This window comes from Peromyscus maniculatus, chromosome 20, assembly GCF_049852395.1.
Source record: "Peromyscus maniculatus bairdii isolate BWxNUB_F1_BW_parent chromosome 20, HU_Pman_BW_mat_3.1, whole genome shotgun sequence".
NCBI lineage: Eukaryota > Metazoa > Chordata > Mammalia > Rodentia > Cricetidae > Peromyscus > Peromyscus maniculatus.
In genome coordinates this window covers 58831548-58847413 of record NC_134871.1, presented here as the reverse complement: position 1 = coordinate 58847413, position 15866 = coordinate 58831548, and the positions used below count along the sequence as shown (strand labels likewise).

At 47.3% G+C, this 15866-nt stretch overlaps 1 protein-coding gene across 1 annotated transcript; it reads right to left on the bottom strand.

The window, feature by feature from the left end:
• Positions 1 to 11330: 11330 nt before the first annotated feature.
• On the bottom strand, positions 11331 to 14135 carry Miox (myo-inositol oxygenase). Its single transcript, XM_006976155.4, has 10 exons — positions 13986 to 14135; positions 13308 to 13388; positions 13007 to 13087; positions 12713 to 12875; positions 12453 to 12520; positions 12227 to 12336; positions 12055 to 12122; positions 11907 to 11956; positions 11704 to 11816; positions 11331 to 11609 (listed from the first exon to the last, which is right to left on the bottom strand). The coding sequence occupies exons 1-10, from the start codon at positions 13998 to 14000 to the stop codon at positions 11501 to 11503; spliced, it is 858 nt and encodes a 285-aa protein (XP_006976217.1). The 5' UTR covers positions 14001 to 14135; the 3' UTR covers positions 11331 to 11500.
• Between the last annotated feature and the right edge of the window lie 1731 nt (positions 14136 to 15866).

Below are 15866 nucleotides of genomic sequence, written 5' to 3'. Positions count from 1 at the left end.
GAGCGGGGAGTCCATTTCTCTAGGGTCCGGCTGTCAGTCCTTCCTTCCCTGGGATCCTGCAGCCCAGCTTCCTTTATCTCAGCTCTATTGTTGGTCCACACCTCCTTTTGTTCTCCCAGCATAGCTTCCGGATTCAGATACTTGGCTGGCCAGCAAGCCCCAAGGATCCTCCTGTCTGTTTATCCCTGGCACTGGGATTGCTGGCTGGCCACCACGCCCATGTTCGTTTATTTATTGTTTTAATGGGGTGTTTTGCTCTTTGTTCGAGACAGGGCTTCTCTGGGTAGTCCTGGCTATCCTGGAACTTGCTCTGTAGACCAGGCTGGCCTCACACTTGGAGATCTTGCCTGCCTTTGCCTCCTGAGTGCTGCTGGGATTAAAGGCGTGCACCACCATGACTGGCCATGCCCAGTTTTTTTACGTGTTGTGGAGATCCAAACTTGGGTCCTCGTTCTTGTGTGGTGAGCACTTTCTCAACGAGACCGTCTCCCGATCACCTTAACCATTTTGTTTTTAAAGATTTTACTTTTATTGTTTTTAATTGCATACATGTTTTTAATTACATGTTTAATTGCATGTATGTGCACGTGACCATAGGTGCCAGAAGCATGCGATCCCCTGGAGTTACAAACAGTTCTGAACCCCCAGGTATGGAATTTAGAAACTGCACTTGGATCCTCTGCAAGAGCAGTGTGCTCCCTTAACTGCTGAGCCATCGGTGGTTCTAAGTGTGTGTTTTTGTAGCATTAACTACACTCACAATATTTTATAACTATAATCTCTTGCTATTGTTTCTAGAACTTTCCCAATACCCCAAAGAGAAACCCTGAGCATCCATTAGACAATAACTCTCTTTCATCCCTAACAACTTGTGTTCTGCTTTTTTTTTTAAAAAAATTCTAGACACCTTATAGAAACTGAATTATACTCTTCCTTCTCCCTCTTTTTTGGGGGGGCAGGGGGAGGGGTCTGCTTTTGCACTATATTTTCAGGATCCATCCATGTTATAATGTATCAGAGTGTCATTCCTCTTTTGTTTCTGTTTTGTTTTCCTGAGAGGGTCTCATGTAGCCCAGGCTATATCCTATCCTAAACCTGTCACCTCTAAAAAAAAAGGCCCAGAGTGTGCATGGGAAGGTAGCAGGGTTCCAGATTCTGTCCACTGAAGGGGAATGTCAGGCCTTTCTGGGGATAGGTGCCTTGAACTTCCAATCTTCTATCTACACCTCTCAAATACTGGGATTACAAATATGGTCTACCCATCTGTTTTGGGGGGCTGTTTGTTTCATTTAGCTGTTGTTTTGTTTTGTGTGTGGTGATTGGTTGGTTGCTTGGTTTTGAGACAAGGTTTTGCTATGTAACACTGGCTGGACCCGAAATCACTTTGTAGTCCAGGCTAGCCTCAAACTTGCTGCAATCCTCCTGCCTCAGCTCCTCAAGTGCTGAGATTAGAGCATGTGTGTCCTCACCAGGCTACATTTCTCATTTTGTCACATAAAAGGCGAAATACCCATACTGAAAGATGAAGGTTTATCAACAGTAGTCATTTTATTTGCCTCGTCATGAACAAAACTGCCCTTTTCACTTTGTAGTTTTGGTTGTGAGCCTGGCCTTTAATGGCTGAGCCACCTCTCTAGCCCCCTTTTCAGCTCTGAAAGCAGTATTGAAAGACATGGCTAGCAGCCAGGTGTGGTGGGTGGCACACACCTTTAATCTCAGCACTGGGGAGGCAGAGGCAGGTGGATTTCTGTGAGTTTGTGGCCAGCCTGGTTTACAGAGTGAGATCCAGGACAGCCAGAGCTGTTATACAGAGAAACCCTGTCTCAAAAGAAGAAGGAGAAGGAGAAGAAAGGAAGAAGGAAGGAGGAAGAATGAAGAAAAGGAAGGAAGGAAGGAAGGAAGGAAGGAAGGAAGGAAGGAAGGAAGGAAGGAAGGAAGGAAGGAAAACATGGCCACCAAAGACAGTGTCACTGTCTCAGCTTATACAGGTGGTTTTGTTGTGGTGACAGATTGAAGGAAGACCACTGTCATGATGGTGTTCCAGTGGTCTTCCAGGATCCTATCAAAATAGCTTTGACCTTGCAGCCCCTGAGAGGCAATAAGCAGAAACCAGCGACTGTTTTTCTGTTGCCAAAGTCTCTGCATAGGAAGACCCAAAAGAGCAACCACATTCAACCAACAGAAGCTTCAAGGGCGGTGGCAAGGCTGGAAGGGGGTTAAGAAAAAGCCGTAGTCGGAAGGTTTCTCCAGTACCACCCGGCCACGTGGTCCTTCAGCCGCTTATAAAATAATCGTTCAGAGACTTAATATTACCAATTGCATGGCCTATGGCAAGCTTCTTGCTAGCTAGCTCTTATAACTTCAATTAACCCATTTCTATTAATCTATGTTTTGCCACGTGTTCCGTGGCTAAAAGCCAAGTCCCCATGTCCTTCCTTCCGGCCCCACAGCAGTCCCAGCAAGCCTGAGTCCCCAGAAAGTCCTGACATTCCCCTTGAGTAGACAGGACCTGGAGTCCTGCCATCCTCCCATGACACCTTGGGCCTTTTTAGGGGTGCCAGGTTTAGGAAAGAGTCTACAAGGGCCACAGACAGGTTCTGGGGGCCATAGTCAGGAGGACAACAAAAGCAATACCGTGTCCAGTGATCACAACCAAAGTGGGATGGATGTTCAAGAGATGATCAGGTCAGATACGATGGCTCACACCTGTCATCCCAGAACTCAGGAGGCCAAGGCAGAAAGATTTCAGATTTCAAACCAGCCTGGATTACACAGAGACAGAGGTGTGAGAATGGGCATAGTAAATCACGTTTGTCCACACTGCATCATAGCCTTCAGCTCCTACGTGTTGATTTGAAGCATGAAGAACCAAAGGCCCTTGGAGAAATGGCTGGTGCCAGGAGGTCTGGTAGAGCCTTTGAGGTAAATTGAAAAACTGTTCCCCAGAGTCCTCACATCAAATCCTCAGAATCCATCAAGCCCCACCTTCCGCCTCTAGCACTGCAAAGCCAAATGAAATCTCCAGAGCTTGTGAGTTGTGCTGTTTAGAAAAAGCATATTTGCAGCAGGGATTAGTGACAGATCTTGAGATGAGATCATCCTGGAATGTCTCAGGTGGTTCCTAAATGTCATCCCAAGTATCACAGCAGCAGATAGCCCTTGTCCACACCCAGAAGACCTGAAGTCAATACTAAGACACTGTCACCAGGGAGCTGGGAGAAATGGGGAGAAACACCAAAACCCACCAGTTCTTCCCAAGCATTTATTTTTCTGAATTTGAGAGAATGAATTTTTTTTGGGGGGTGGGGGGTGTTGCTGTTGGTTGGTTGTTTTCTGTTGCTGGGAATAAAACCCAAAACTGGGAACATACCAGTCAGCTCTATGCCACTGAACCATATCCTCAAAATCATTGCTTCTTTTTTTTTTTGGGGGGGGGGGGTTCAAGACAGTGTTTCTCTGTGTAGTTTTGGTGCCTGTCCTGGATCTTGCTCTGTAACCCAGGCTGGCCTCGAACTCACAGAGATCTGCCTGGCTCTGCCTCCCGAGTGCTGGGATGAAAGGCGTGCGCCATCACTGCCCGGCTTTATTGCTTCTTCTTTTTCTTTCTTTCTTTGTTTCTATTTGAGACAAGCCCAGGCTGGCCATGAACTCACCTTGTAGCTGAGGTTGGTCTTGATCAACCACTTGCTCCTCCGGCCTCTACATCCCGAGGTCTAGGATTAATACTGCTTCCCTCGTCTCTTAAATTGGCAAACGTTGTATATATTTATGACATATGATATTTTAGAGTGTGTTCAACATATGGGTTAGTTAATTAACATTTTTATGTAGTTTTTGTATGTGTGTTAAAGAAAATTTTTATAACATTTGTTTATAGTTTGTGGTACATGCACCATGGTGCCTGTGGAAGTCAGAGACAACTAATGGGAGTTGGTTTCCACCATGTTGGTTCCAAAAATCAAACTCAGGTCTTCTGGCTTGCTGGCACTTTTACCAGATCACCACTCCTATTTAAAAAAATATGAAAAAAGAAAAGAAACGAAAAGCCAGGCAGTGTTAACTGAGTTCCAGGCCAGCCTGGTCCACAGAGTGATTTCCAGCATAGCCAGGGATACACAGAGAAATCCTGTCTTAAAAAACAAACAAAAAAAATTTTTATCTGTTCTGGGCTGGGCAGATAGCTGAGCAAGAAAAGCCCTTCCTGCACAAGCTTGAAGACCAGAGTTTAGATTCTCCAAACTCATGGAAAAGCTGCGTGAGCATAGTGGCCCACTTTTACTCTAACTCAGAGACAAGGGCTCCCCAGAGTAAGGTGGCTAGCCAAACTAACTGAAATGGCAAGCTCTGGTTCAGCAAGAGGCTTCACCTCTATATGCAAGGAAGACACCCAGTGTCAGCCTTGGGCATCCGTATGCATGTGCACGTGTGTGCAAATGTACCCACACACAGGAGTGCTCATGTACACAGAAATGTGCAGACACACACCACACAGACAGACAGACAGACACACATACACACATACACACCACAATACTTTTAAGAGCCAGGAATGGTGGCAAGCACATATAATCCCAGAACTCTGAAGACTAAGATTGAGACAGGAGAATCACAAGTCAACATAGAGAGTTCAAGGCTAGCCTGAACTACACAAAACTTTTTGTCTTAAAAGCAAAAACAAAACAGACAAAAATCTATCTGGAATGGGGCTCCGCAGCACCCTTGGCAAACTGAAACAGGTTTGTTTCAGATTTGAGGTCAGCTTAGGCATAGTGTCAGATACTGTTTCAATAAACCAAAAGAAGGGAAGAGTTCCCTTAGCGATTTGTTTTTCTCCAGCCTCAGCCTCCTGATTGCTGTGATTACAGGCATGAAGCACCATGCCTGGTTAGCAATTATACTTTCTTTCTTTTTTTCTTTTCTTTCTTTTTTTTTTTTTGTTTTGTTTTTTTTTGTTTTGTTTTTTTTTTTTTTTTTTGTTTTTGTTTTTCGAGACAGGGTTTCTCTGTGTAGCTTTGGCTCCTGTCCTGGAACTCACTCTGTAGCCCAGGCTGGCCTCAGACTCACAGAGATCCACCTGCCTCTACCTCCCGAGTGCTGGGATTAAAGGCGTGCGTCACCAACGCCCAGCAGCAGTTATATTTTCAATTTTTTGAGGAACCTTTTTTTTTTGAGGAACACACCGTGTGTGTGTGTGTGTGTGTGTGTGTGTGTGTGTGTGTGTGTGTGTGTGTGTGGACATGGCAGGTAAAGTTGCTTGCTGTCTGAGTTTGATCCCCAGAATCCACACGTACAGTAATAGACTTCTGCTTTCACTCTATACATGATTTTTTATGGTTATATAAAATCAACTCTTTCCATAATGGCTCTACTAATTTATATTTCCAGTAATAGTATGAAAATAGTTCCTTTCCTCCATATCCTCATTGGTACATAATTCCTCATCTTTTTTAAAAATAATTTTTGAGATTATCATATAATTACAGGATTCCCCCTCCCTTTCCTCCCTCCAGACCCTCCCATGTACTCCCTTACTCTTTCCACTTCATGACCTGTTTTTAATTACTCTGTGTGTGTGTGTGTGTGTGTGTGTGTGTGTTCCTAAATACATAGATACAGTGTACTCGGTCTGTTTGTTACTTGATATATTTTTATATTTTCAGGACTGGTTATTTGGTATTAAATAACCAACTGGTCTGCTCTTCCCTGGGGAAGACTCTGTCTCCCATTCAGCATCCCTTAGTTGTCTAGGTTGAGGCCTCCTGAGCTTTCCCTGTCTACATTAACATGTCTGTGGTGCCATCCTTGTTCGGGTCGTGTTCAGGCAGCCGTGTTGGGACTTTATGGGTGTATCGTCTGACATTTTTAGGAGACGATCTCCTGAAGTCCCTGTCCCTTACACTCACTCTGCCTCCTCTTCTTCCGTGTTCCCTGAGCCTTGGGTACTGGAGCTCTGTTGTAGATGTATCAGTTGGGACTGGGCTCCACAGCTCTGCATTTTCACTGGCTGTGGGGTTTTGTAACATCGTTCTTTAAATTAATACTTTCAGTGTATGTGTGGGCATGATTTCCCTGCATGTATGTCTGTGCACCACACGTGACGTACCTGCTGCCTTAGGAGGCCAGAAGAGGGTGTTTCAGATCCCCTAGGACTGGAATTGTAGACAGCTGTGAACTGCCACGGGATGCTGGGAACTGAATCCAGTCCTCTGGAAGAGCAGCCAGTGCTCTTAACTATTGAGCCATGTCTCCAGCCCTTGTAACATTTGTTTCTACAATAGTCATCCTAACAAGTGTGTGGTGAACTCCCAGTGCATTTTGTTTTGTTATTTGGTGGTGCAGGAGGGTAACCCAGGGCCTCTTGCATGTGAGGCAAGTGCTCAAACCATGAATCTATTCTCTTCAATGCCTTGTAGAGTTTGTTCACATTTTTCCGATTGTTAGTGATACTGAGCATTTTTTCCATACACCTGTTGGCCATTTTTATGTCTTTTGAGGGAGAAGTGATGAAGATTTTACTATTCCACCCAGGCTAGTCCCAAATTCATGGCTCAAGTGATTATCTTGCTCAGCCAGCCTCCTGTGTAACTAGGACTATAAGCATGTGCTGCCAGCTCCAGATCTGTACATCTGTAGAACCCAGGCCATAGTGCATGCTAGGGAAACACCCTACCACTGAGCTACATCTGCAGGTTTCTTTCCTCTTTTTTTTTCTTGGTTGTTGTTGTTGTTGTTATTTGTTTGTTTTTAAATTTTTTGCCTGTGTACCACGTGCCTGCAGGAGTCCTCAGAAGTCAGGAGAAGGCATCAGATCCCCTAGAACTGAAGTGGAAACTCCCTGGGATCTATGAGGGTGACCCTAGAGAAGATTCCTAGTAATGGGGCATTCAGAGCCTGAGCTGGCCATCTTCTGTAACCAGGCAAGGCTTCCAGTGTTGGTGCCAGGATATCAGCCCAGGCACAAAACCTTCCACCTACAATTTGTCCTGCCTGTAAGATGTGCTGAGGTAAAGGCAGTGCAGAACTTGTGGGAGTGGCCAACCAGTGACTGACTGGTCCCACCTGAGGCCCACGCCATGAGAGGGAGCTCACGCTGCCTAGAGGACCAAGACCTAGAGGCTGGACAGCCCAGAGACCTAAGGTAGACTCAAACGTAACTGAAAAAAAAAAGTTAATGAAATTATTCCTAATGATACTCTGCTATACTCATAGATCAGTGCCTAGCACAATCATCATCAGAGAGGCTTTACCCAGCAACTGATAGGAGCAGACACAGAGACCCATAGCCAAACATTAGGCGGAGCTCAGGGAACCCCCCAGAAATGGGGAGGAAGGATTGTAGGAGCCAGAGGGGTCGAGGACACCATGAACATGGCCCACAGAATCAACTAAGCACGTCTCATAGGGGCTCACAGAGACTGAAGCGACATTAATAGAGCCTGATGGCTCTGAGTTAGCGCCTCTGCAGATTTGCTACAGTTGCGTGGCTTTGTCTTCTTGTGGAACTCCTAACAGTGGGGTGGGGAGTGTTTCTTGATCTTTTTTTTTTTTTTTTTTTTTTTTTTTTTTTTGGTTTTTCGAGACAGGGTTTCTCTGTGTAGCTTTGTGCCTTTCCTGGAACTCACTTGGTAGCCCAGGCTGGCCTCGAACCTACAGAGATCCGCCTGCCTCTGCCTCCCGAGTGCTGGGATTAAAGGCGTGCGCCACCACCGCCCGGCTATTTCTTGATCTTTTTGTTTGTTTGTTTTTTGTATTTTCGAGACAGGGTTTCTCTGTGTAGCTTTGCACCTGTCCTGGAACTCACTCTGTAGCCCAGGCTGGCCTCGAACTCACAGAGATCCGCCCGCCCCTGCCTCCTGAGTGCTGGGGTGTTTCTGGACCTTTTGCCTGTTCTTGGAACCCTTCTCCTCATAGTGGGTTGGGTTGCCTCGTCCCTTGATATGAGGGTTCGTGCCTGGTCTGACTTTAACTTTAACTTTAACTGGTCTAACTTTAACTTTAGCTATGCTGTGTTCAGTTAACATCCCCAGAAGGCGTGCTCTTTTCTACAGGGAAATGGAGGAGGAGTGGATCTGGGGAAGGGCGAAGGGAGGGGGGTACTGAGAGGAGTAGAGTGGGGGGGAAACTGTGGTTGGAATATAGGTAGGAGAGAAGAATAAAAAACGATTTTCTTTAATGTGTACCACAAGCCTGCAGGAGCCTCCAGAAGTCAGAAGAGGGCATCAGATCCCCTAGAACTGGAGTTACAGGTGGTTATGAGCTGACTTGTGGATTCTAGAAACTAAATTCAGGTTCTCTGTAAGAGCAAATGTTCTCAACCACTGAGCTGTCTCTCCAGCCCTATCTTTGCCTATGTTTTATTGAGTTATTTATTGTCCTACTTTTTAGTAAGTTCTTTATAAGTTTTGGATGTTAATCCTTTTCAGAAATGTGTTTTTCTCACATTCTGTAGGTTACGTCTTCCCTAAGTTGATTTGATTGTTTCCTTTGTGTGGGAAGGCCTTAGTCTGTTGTAATCGCATTTACATATATTTTAATAATGTGAGTGTGAGTGCTTGCACACGTGCCCAGGAGAGTGAAACATGTGTATGCTGTAACATGCATGAGGCTGTCAGAGGACAATTCCTGGGAGTTGGTTTTCTGCTTCTGCCATGTGGTTCTGGGGCTCAAATTCAGGACGTCAGGCTTGTCAGCACCTTATCCACTGAGCCATTTCAAAACACGCATGCACGCACGCACGCTCAAGTGTGCAGATGCACCTTTTGATTTGTTTTTTGAGACAGGGTGTCAAGTGACCCAAGTTGCTCTCAAATTTGATATGTAACTTTTCCTGAGTGTGCTTGGTTTTTGTTTGTTTGTTTTGTTTTTCAAGACAGGGTTTCTCTGTGTAGCCTTGGCTGTCCTGGAACACCCTCTGTAGACCAGGCTGGCCTTGAACTCACAGAGATATGTCTGCCTCTGCCTCCCGAGTGCTGGAATTAAAGATGTGTGCTACCATGACCTGCTAAGATTGTTAACTTCTGATCCTCCTGTATTCACCCTCCAAATGCTGGGATTACAGATAGGCTGTGTCTGGTTTACTTTGCATATTATAACAATATTAATTATTTCATCTGTAAACATGGGATATCTTTCCATTTTTTTGTGCATTCTGAAGTTCATTTCATTGTTGTTTTATTTTTCAGTCTAAAAACCCTTATCTCCTTGGTTAAATTTATTCTCCACTATTTTTGTGGCTATTGAAAATGGAATTTTTTTTTCTGTTGTGTGCTTGGCTTTTGTTTGTTTCGAGACAGAGCCTCACAATGTAGCTCAGGTTGGCCTCAAATTCTTGCCTCTAGCCGGGCAGTGGTGGTGCGTACCTTTGATCCCAGCACTAGGGTGGCAGAGGCAGGCAGATCTCCGTGAGTTCAAGGCCAGCCTGGTCTACAAAGCAGATTCCAGGGCATCCAGGAATGTTTCACAGACAGAGAAACCCTGTCTGGGGCAGGGTGGGGAGGTGGAGTGGATATCTCGCCTGTTTCCTGACTGCTGAGATTACGGGCATGCATTGCCTTGCCTAGTTGTTTTCTCTTTTTCAGATAGTTTGTTATTAGGGTACAAAAACTGAGGGGTATAGCTCCGTGTTAGAGTCCACGAGGCTCTGGGTTCAGTTCCCAGCAATATAAGAAAAAAGAAGGAAGGAGAGGGAAGAAGGGATGGAGGGGGAGAGGAAGAAGGGAAGGAAGGAAGGAAGGAAGGAAGGAAGGAAGGAAGGAAGGAAGAAAGAAAGAAAGAAAGAAAGAAAGAAAGAAAGAAAGAAAGAAAGAAAGAAAGAAAGAAAGAAAGAAAGAAAGAAAGAAAGAAGGCAGGCTGTCCAGCTGGCCACTGGTCTCTCTCTTGGTGTTGGGAAGTGTTGGGAACCGAACCCAGGACCTCATACGTAGGAGACAGGCATTTTCCCACTGTGCCGCATCCCGACCACCACTGATTTTGCGTTCTGATTGATTTTTGTTTGTTTAAGAAAGTCTAGCTTTTAGATGCAAGATTGTAAAACATTGGTAGGGAACTTCTGCCCTCCGGGGTTCTCCCATTGTGCTGTAAGCCTGTATTTAAGATCTCTTCCCTCCTTCAATAAACGGCATTCAGCATTAAAAAAAAGAAAGAAAGAAAGTCTAGCTTTATAGCTCAAGCCAACCTGGAACTCAAGTTCCTTCTTTCTCAGCTTCTTGAGTGTTGGAGCTATAATCCTGTGGGCTAGGCCTAGCTTGGGTGTCTTGTCACACTAAATGGCAACATATTTGCCAGAGACTCTTGACCTATAAAGGAACCAGGAGCTTCTCTCTGCCTCCAAAGATAGGACCATCAAGGAGCTGAAGCATACCCAAAATACTGAAAGCTTATATTGATCCTTTTTTCAAGACAGGGTTTCTCTGTGTAGTCCTGACTGTCCTGGAACTTGCTCTGTAGACCAGGCTGGCCTCAAACTTAGAGATCCGCCTGCCTCTGCCTCCCGAGTGTTGGGATTAAAGGCGTGCACCACCACCACCACCACCACCACAGGTAACTGTATACTCTTAAACACAAATAGGCCATCTTGGGAGGATGCTGAGGAACCAGCTCATTGGCTTATTAACTAAAGGAAAGTGTTTACTCTCCTTCCTTTGCACACAGCTCTACCAGGACACCTGGGAGGGAGTTTCTACGCTGAAGTGTTCCAACAGAGAGATAAGGAAGGCTTCCACCATCAGAGGTGAGTGCTATGGTCCTCCTGTTCTTCAGTTCTGGACTCCTGAGAATAATCTGATCCCCATGAATCTGGTTAATCCCCCAGATTCACTCACCAGTTAACAAGAAGTGCAGGGAAATGTTAGCTACATTGGGGAAGCCAACCAGAGAAGCCTTGCAGAAGGGAGTTCCCTAAGTCCAAAGACTCATTTTCTCCAGAGACGACTTCTAGAGGAATAAGGGAAACCTTTGAACTGAAAGAGACATCTTCTGGTTGTGTGTCACAGTGAGGGATGAATCTATGACCGAGAAAAGACACGATGGTCACTGGCAAGCCCAGATGGAGCTGCATTTTAGGCACACCAAAGGCACTGGGGAGTCCGGCATGGGCACCTATAGGTGTAGCCTGGGCAATCAACCTATCAATTTATGTTGTTTTATTTAGACGCTTTTCTTTCATTTTTTTTTTTTTTTGTTTATTTTGTTTTGTTTCAAGACAGGGTCTCTCTGTTGCCCTTTCTGTCCTGGAACTCGCTCTGTAGACCAGGCTGGCCTCAAACTCACAGAGATCCTCCTGCCTCTGCCTCCTGAGTGCTGGGATTAAAGGTGTGCGCCACCACCGCCCGGCAACTCTTTCAATCTTTATTGATACCTGGCCCAAGTGACCTCACCCACAATGGGTAGGGACTGTAGACAGGTGTACGGGGCTCTGAGCAAGGCTGGAGCGGGCTGTTACGGTGCCTGGCGGTGTCCAGCCTAGGTGCAGTTTCAGCGGTGGGAAGACATTGGGAACCATTCACCAGCTCAGGATGCCGGGGCAGTACTTGTCAATCAGCCCTTGATAGTAGGGCCGCAGGCTGTCCACGTCCGGTAGCTCAGGGCTCTTGGTGTAGAGGTCAAATTTGCTGCCGACATGGGGAGGAACAATGAGCACCAGGAAAGATCCTTCTGGAGCCCCAATCCCCCTTCGCTGCCCACACCCCTCGAGGAGCTATGTACTTGAACTCTTGCACCCAGGGCAGCATATCCAGGTCCTGCTGGCTGCACAGCTGTCGGTAGTCACCACCCGTGTGCCACGGATAGAAGGAGTGGAATCGGATCATGTAGAAGGCCTGTGGATGATGCCACACCCAGCATGCTCAGATCTGCCAGACTGGCCAGACCGGGGCTAGGCTCCCGATCGGGGCCCTCCCCACACCTACCTCGGAGGGTAGGGAGAACTTGTTGAACTTCATCATCTGGTAAAGGTACTCTGCAGGAGAAGGGGGCGTCACAGACAGGTGCCCAGAGGGGCAGCCCTAACCACCACCCCCACACGGTCTCCTTGCCCGTCTCTCTGGCTGTGCTCACCGTCATGGCCCCAGGACATAAGGACATTCTCAAGTCCACAGTGGGGCTGGTACATGCCAAGTTCTGTGCTGCGATGACCAAGAGATGAGGATGAGCAGGACTGAGCGGGTCCAGGGGAAGGACGACCTGTGGTCGTATATTGAGGTCAGGTGGGGTGCTATTTCGAACTAACCTGTATCGAGGGTCCTGAAGGTCAGGATTGTCCTGGAAAGTCGAGTCACAGAATACCACAGAGGCCTGGGGCCGGCAGCCCACGGGAAAAGTGTCTCCAACAACGGCCCACTAGGAGAGGACAGGCAGCAGTGGGTGGGTGAGGAGGGGTCAGCCGGTCCGCTCCCTCTCGTAGTGCCCCAAGCTGAATGAAGCTGCCCCACCCCCCGCACCTGGCCTTCACCTACCTGAGGTTCCCCCCACAGAGCCAGGACCTTCCCCAGATCGTGCAGAAGTCCGACCAAGTGGAACCAGTCTGTGGAAAGGCGACAAATGCAGGGAGAAAGGCAGGCAGAGCAGGCTTGGGGCTGAAAGCAAGGAGCCCGGGGGTGTCTGTTTCCCTCAAGGTGGAGCCTGCGGGAGAGGACCAAGCCTCTCGGGTCGGGTCGGGTCGGGTCGCCTGCTAGGGCAATGTCGGCCCCTCTCCCACCTCAGCTGTAGGGCACACCTTTGTCTGGGTGGGCTTTCCGGATGCCCTCCGCTGTCTGGAATGCATGAAAGGAGTTGGGGAAATCGACATCCGGGTCCGATTCATCCACCAGATCATCTAGCATGTTCACGGCCTCCATGACTGTCATTTTCTTGTACGAGAAGCCTCCATACTGGATATGCTGGTGAGAAGGGAGAAATTCGCCGTGTTCCAAGAGGGGGCTACAGAGCAGGGTCCCTCCGTGGGTACATTGGGCCCCAGGCAAGGAGGCTCCCACCCTCGGAGTCTGCGCTAGGAGCAGGGAACCTTTACCTTTCTGCTGACGAAGTCCACCGTCTGGTGTGTGTGCATGAGCTTGTAGGTGGTAAAGACGCGATCCAGCAACGGGCCAGCCTGCAAACCAGACAACCAGCGCAGGCTATGTGCCAAATTGGCCCAGCACACTGGGAGCCGTGGCCTCCCCTCCCGCAGGAGAGGCCCCACAGGTATAAGGCGGAATGGAGCTTCCCCAAAAGCCCCCTTAGAACTGTGGGAAGAGGAAGGGCTGCTCCCCACAGGGCTGGACCAGAGACCGGGCAGAGAAAGTCAGGGTTGTTAACGTGGGTTCACTCACGGTGTAGTTTCGGAAGTTGTCCTTGCTTTGGGCCAACTCTGGGTCCACATCAGGTCGATAGACCAGGGAAGGGTCTGGGCCCTGGTTGGATAGGAGTTTGACCCAATTCACCACTAGCCGGGCTCATAAAGAACATTGCATCCCCAAGAGGGTAGGTACTAAAACACCTCATCCCATGTGCATGGCAGCCCGGCCGGCCAGTGTCAGCTCATGCCTACCTACTTCCAGAGAAGATACTAGTTAAGAGCCAGCAGCTCAAGCCGGGCGTTGGTGGCGCACGCCTTTAATCCCAGCACTCGGGAGGCAGAGGCAGGCGGATCTCTGTGAGTTCGAGGCCAGCCTGGGCTACCAAGTGAGCTCCAGGAAAGGCGCAAAGCTACACAGAGAAACCCTGTCTCGAAAAACCAAAAAAAAAAAAAAAAAAAAAAAAAAAAAAAAAAAAAGAGCCAGCAGCTCCCACCTGCTTGATACCCTTGCAGATGGAAGGTAATTGTAGGAGACCTGACTCCACGGGGAGGCCGGAGGTGGGGGGGCTTCCCACCCCTACCCCAGCTGGATATAAGAGGAAGAAGTTAGCTCTGTGACCTTGACGAGCAGGGCCTGCATGAACCAACTGAAGAAGACCTCTTCCACTGAGGGCTTGGGGAAGCCGCTCCTGTATGATCGTCAGGTACTTACCACATCCACCTTCATCCTGAGAGGGAGCGGCGATCAGACGGCAAAGCTCGCAGGTAGGTGAGATCCGAGGCCAGGGTGCCTTTTATAGGCTCACAAGTTATGTAACTGACCGGATAATACCTATCTCCTTGGACTTGACATTTGGTAATGAGTGACCATCCACCCTCCCCCTGGCCTCAGCAAGTTAATATATCAGCACAGAAGCAGAACCCCACCCCCCAGTCCAGCCCCCTTTACCTTCGTTCCCGCCTCCTCTGTCCTAGAGTGACTGATTCCTCGGATAGACTCTGTAGCCAGACCTCTGATTCCCCCTTGTTGTGGGCACAGAGGTCCTTGTACTAAGAACCAGGAATGTTAATGATGCAGGGGTGTCTCCTCAATGGAGGAGATAAAAATCAAATACCTGTGTCCCATCTGGAAAGCTGAGAGTGGATTCTTTTAATGACCTGGTGACCCTTTTGTTATCTGTGGAGACACACCTCACCCACCTTTTGCTATAGAGGCAGACCTCACCCAAATTCCAGAATGATTATCCTAGACCGTTACCCATCCTTAGGGGAGATGTCACATGTTCTTTATATCCTGCTGACCTCTATGATGTGGGTCAGAAACTACCTTAGATTCTAGGTCTTATAGCCATGGAGCCCACCCTCATGGTCACATGTACTCTGTAAAAAAAAAGACTTTCTATGTAGTCACACCTTCAGCTTTATTGTGCACCTGGAATTGGACTGATTGGATGGATGATTGTTGCCTGGAAACCTTTTCCCCAATTGTCCTGTGTTTTAAATCTGCTGACAGTGAACCTCCTGACCAAGTCAATCCGAACCTGGTTTTCATTCCTATCTCTTCTCCAACCACTGCCCGCATTGACACCTGCAGGCCACCCCACCCCCCAACTGGCACCAAAAACATTGGAGAAGGTAAGAAAACTTTCCTTTCTGTAGAAATTGAGGGTTGGGGAAGCGCAGTCCTCTCACTGAAAAGGGGTCTCAACCTTAAAATGAGAGGGTGGAACAAAATAAGGGCTCTTCTCACTCAGTCTTCCAAGACAAAGTGTTTTGTATAATTATTAAACTATTTGTTGCCAGGCAGCGGTGGCGCACGCCTTTAATCCCAGCACTCAGGAGGCAGAGCCAGGCGGATCTCTGTGAGTTCGAGGCCAGCCTGGGCTACAGAGTGAGTTCCAGGAAAGGCGCAAAGCTACACAGAGAAACCCTGTCTCGAAAAACCAACAAAAAAAGAAAAAAAAAAAAGTCCAAAGGAACCAAACATTCAGAGCTACAACTCTGCAACTTTATAGGCATAGGAACTAAAGTAAAGAGAGCCCGTGTAAAGGAGGATAACAAAGTCTCTGTGAATTATTTTAAAAAGAGAGAGTTGTTTAATTCCCCACCCCCTTTGGTTTTCCCTCACAGTGGGAATAACTCAAGTTAAATGTCCCTTCATAGAAATTTTTTTTCTTATTTTTCCCTAATAGCAGGAATAACTCAGTATCAATGACCCCTTCATGGGAGAAAAAAAAAATCAAAACAAGCCTAACTTCTAGAACAAAAACAACCACAACTAGGACATAGAGCACTAAGCCAATGCTGCTTAAATTTCCAGGGGTATTAGTCACTCATTACATTGTCTAATTAATGCTTAATTTTCATAGTAAATAAACTGAAAGAGCAAAATTCATAATTCATAATTATCTGTTTCTCACTGCTGAGGATCTGGCTCTGCTCTTTAAGTTGCTGTCTGGAGACTCGCCCTTACATTCCATAAAAATGTAACACCTGAAACAGAGCAGGTTATTAGCTTATTAAATAATGTGGTTGCTAAACCAGCAGCTCATAGAAATAACCTCTTACTGATAAAGAGCCTCTAATGATTATT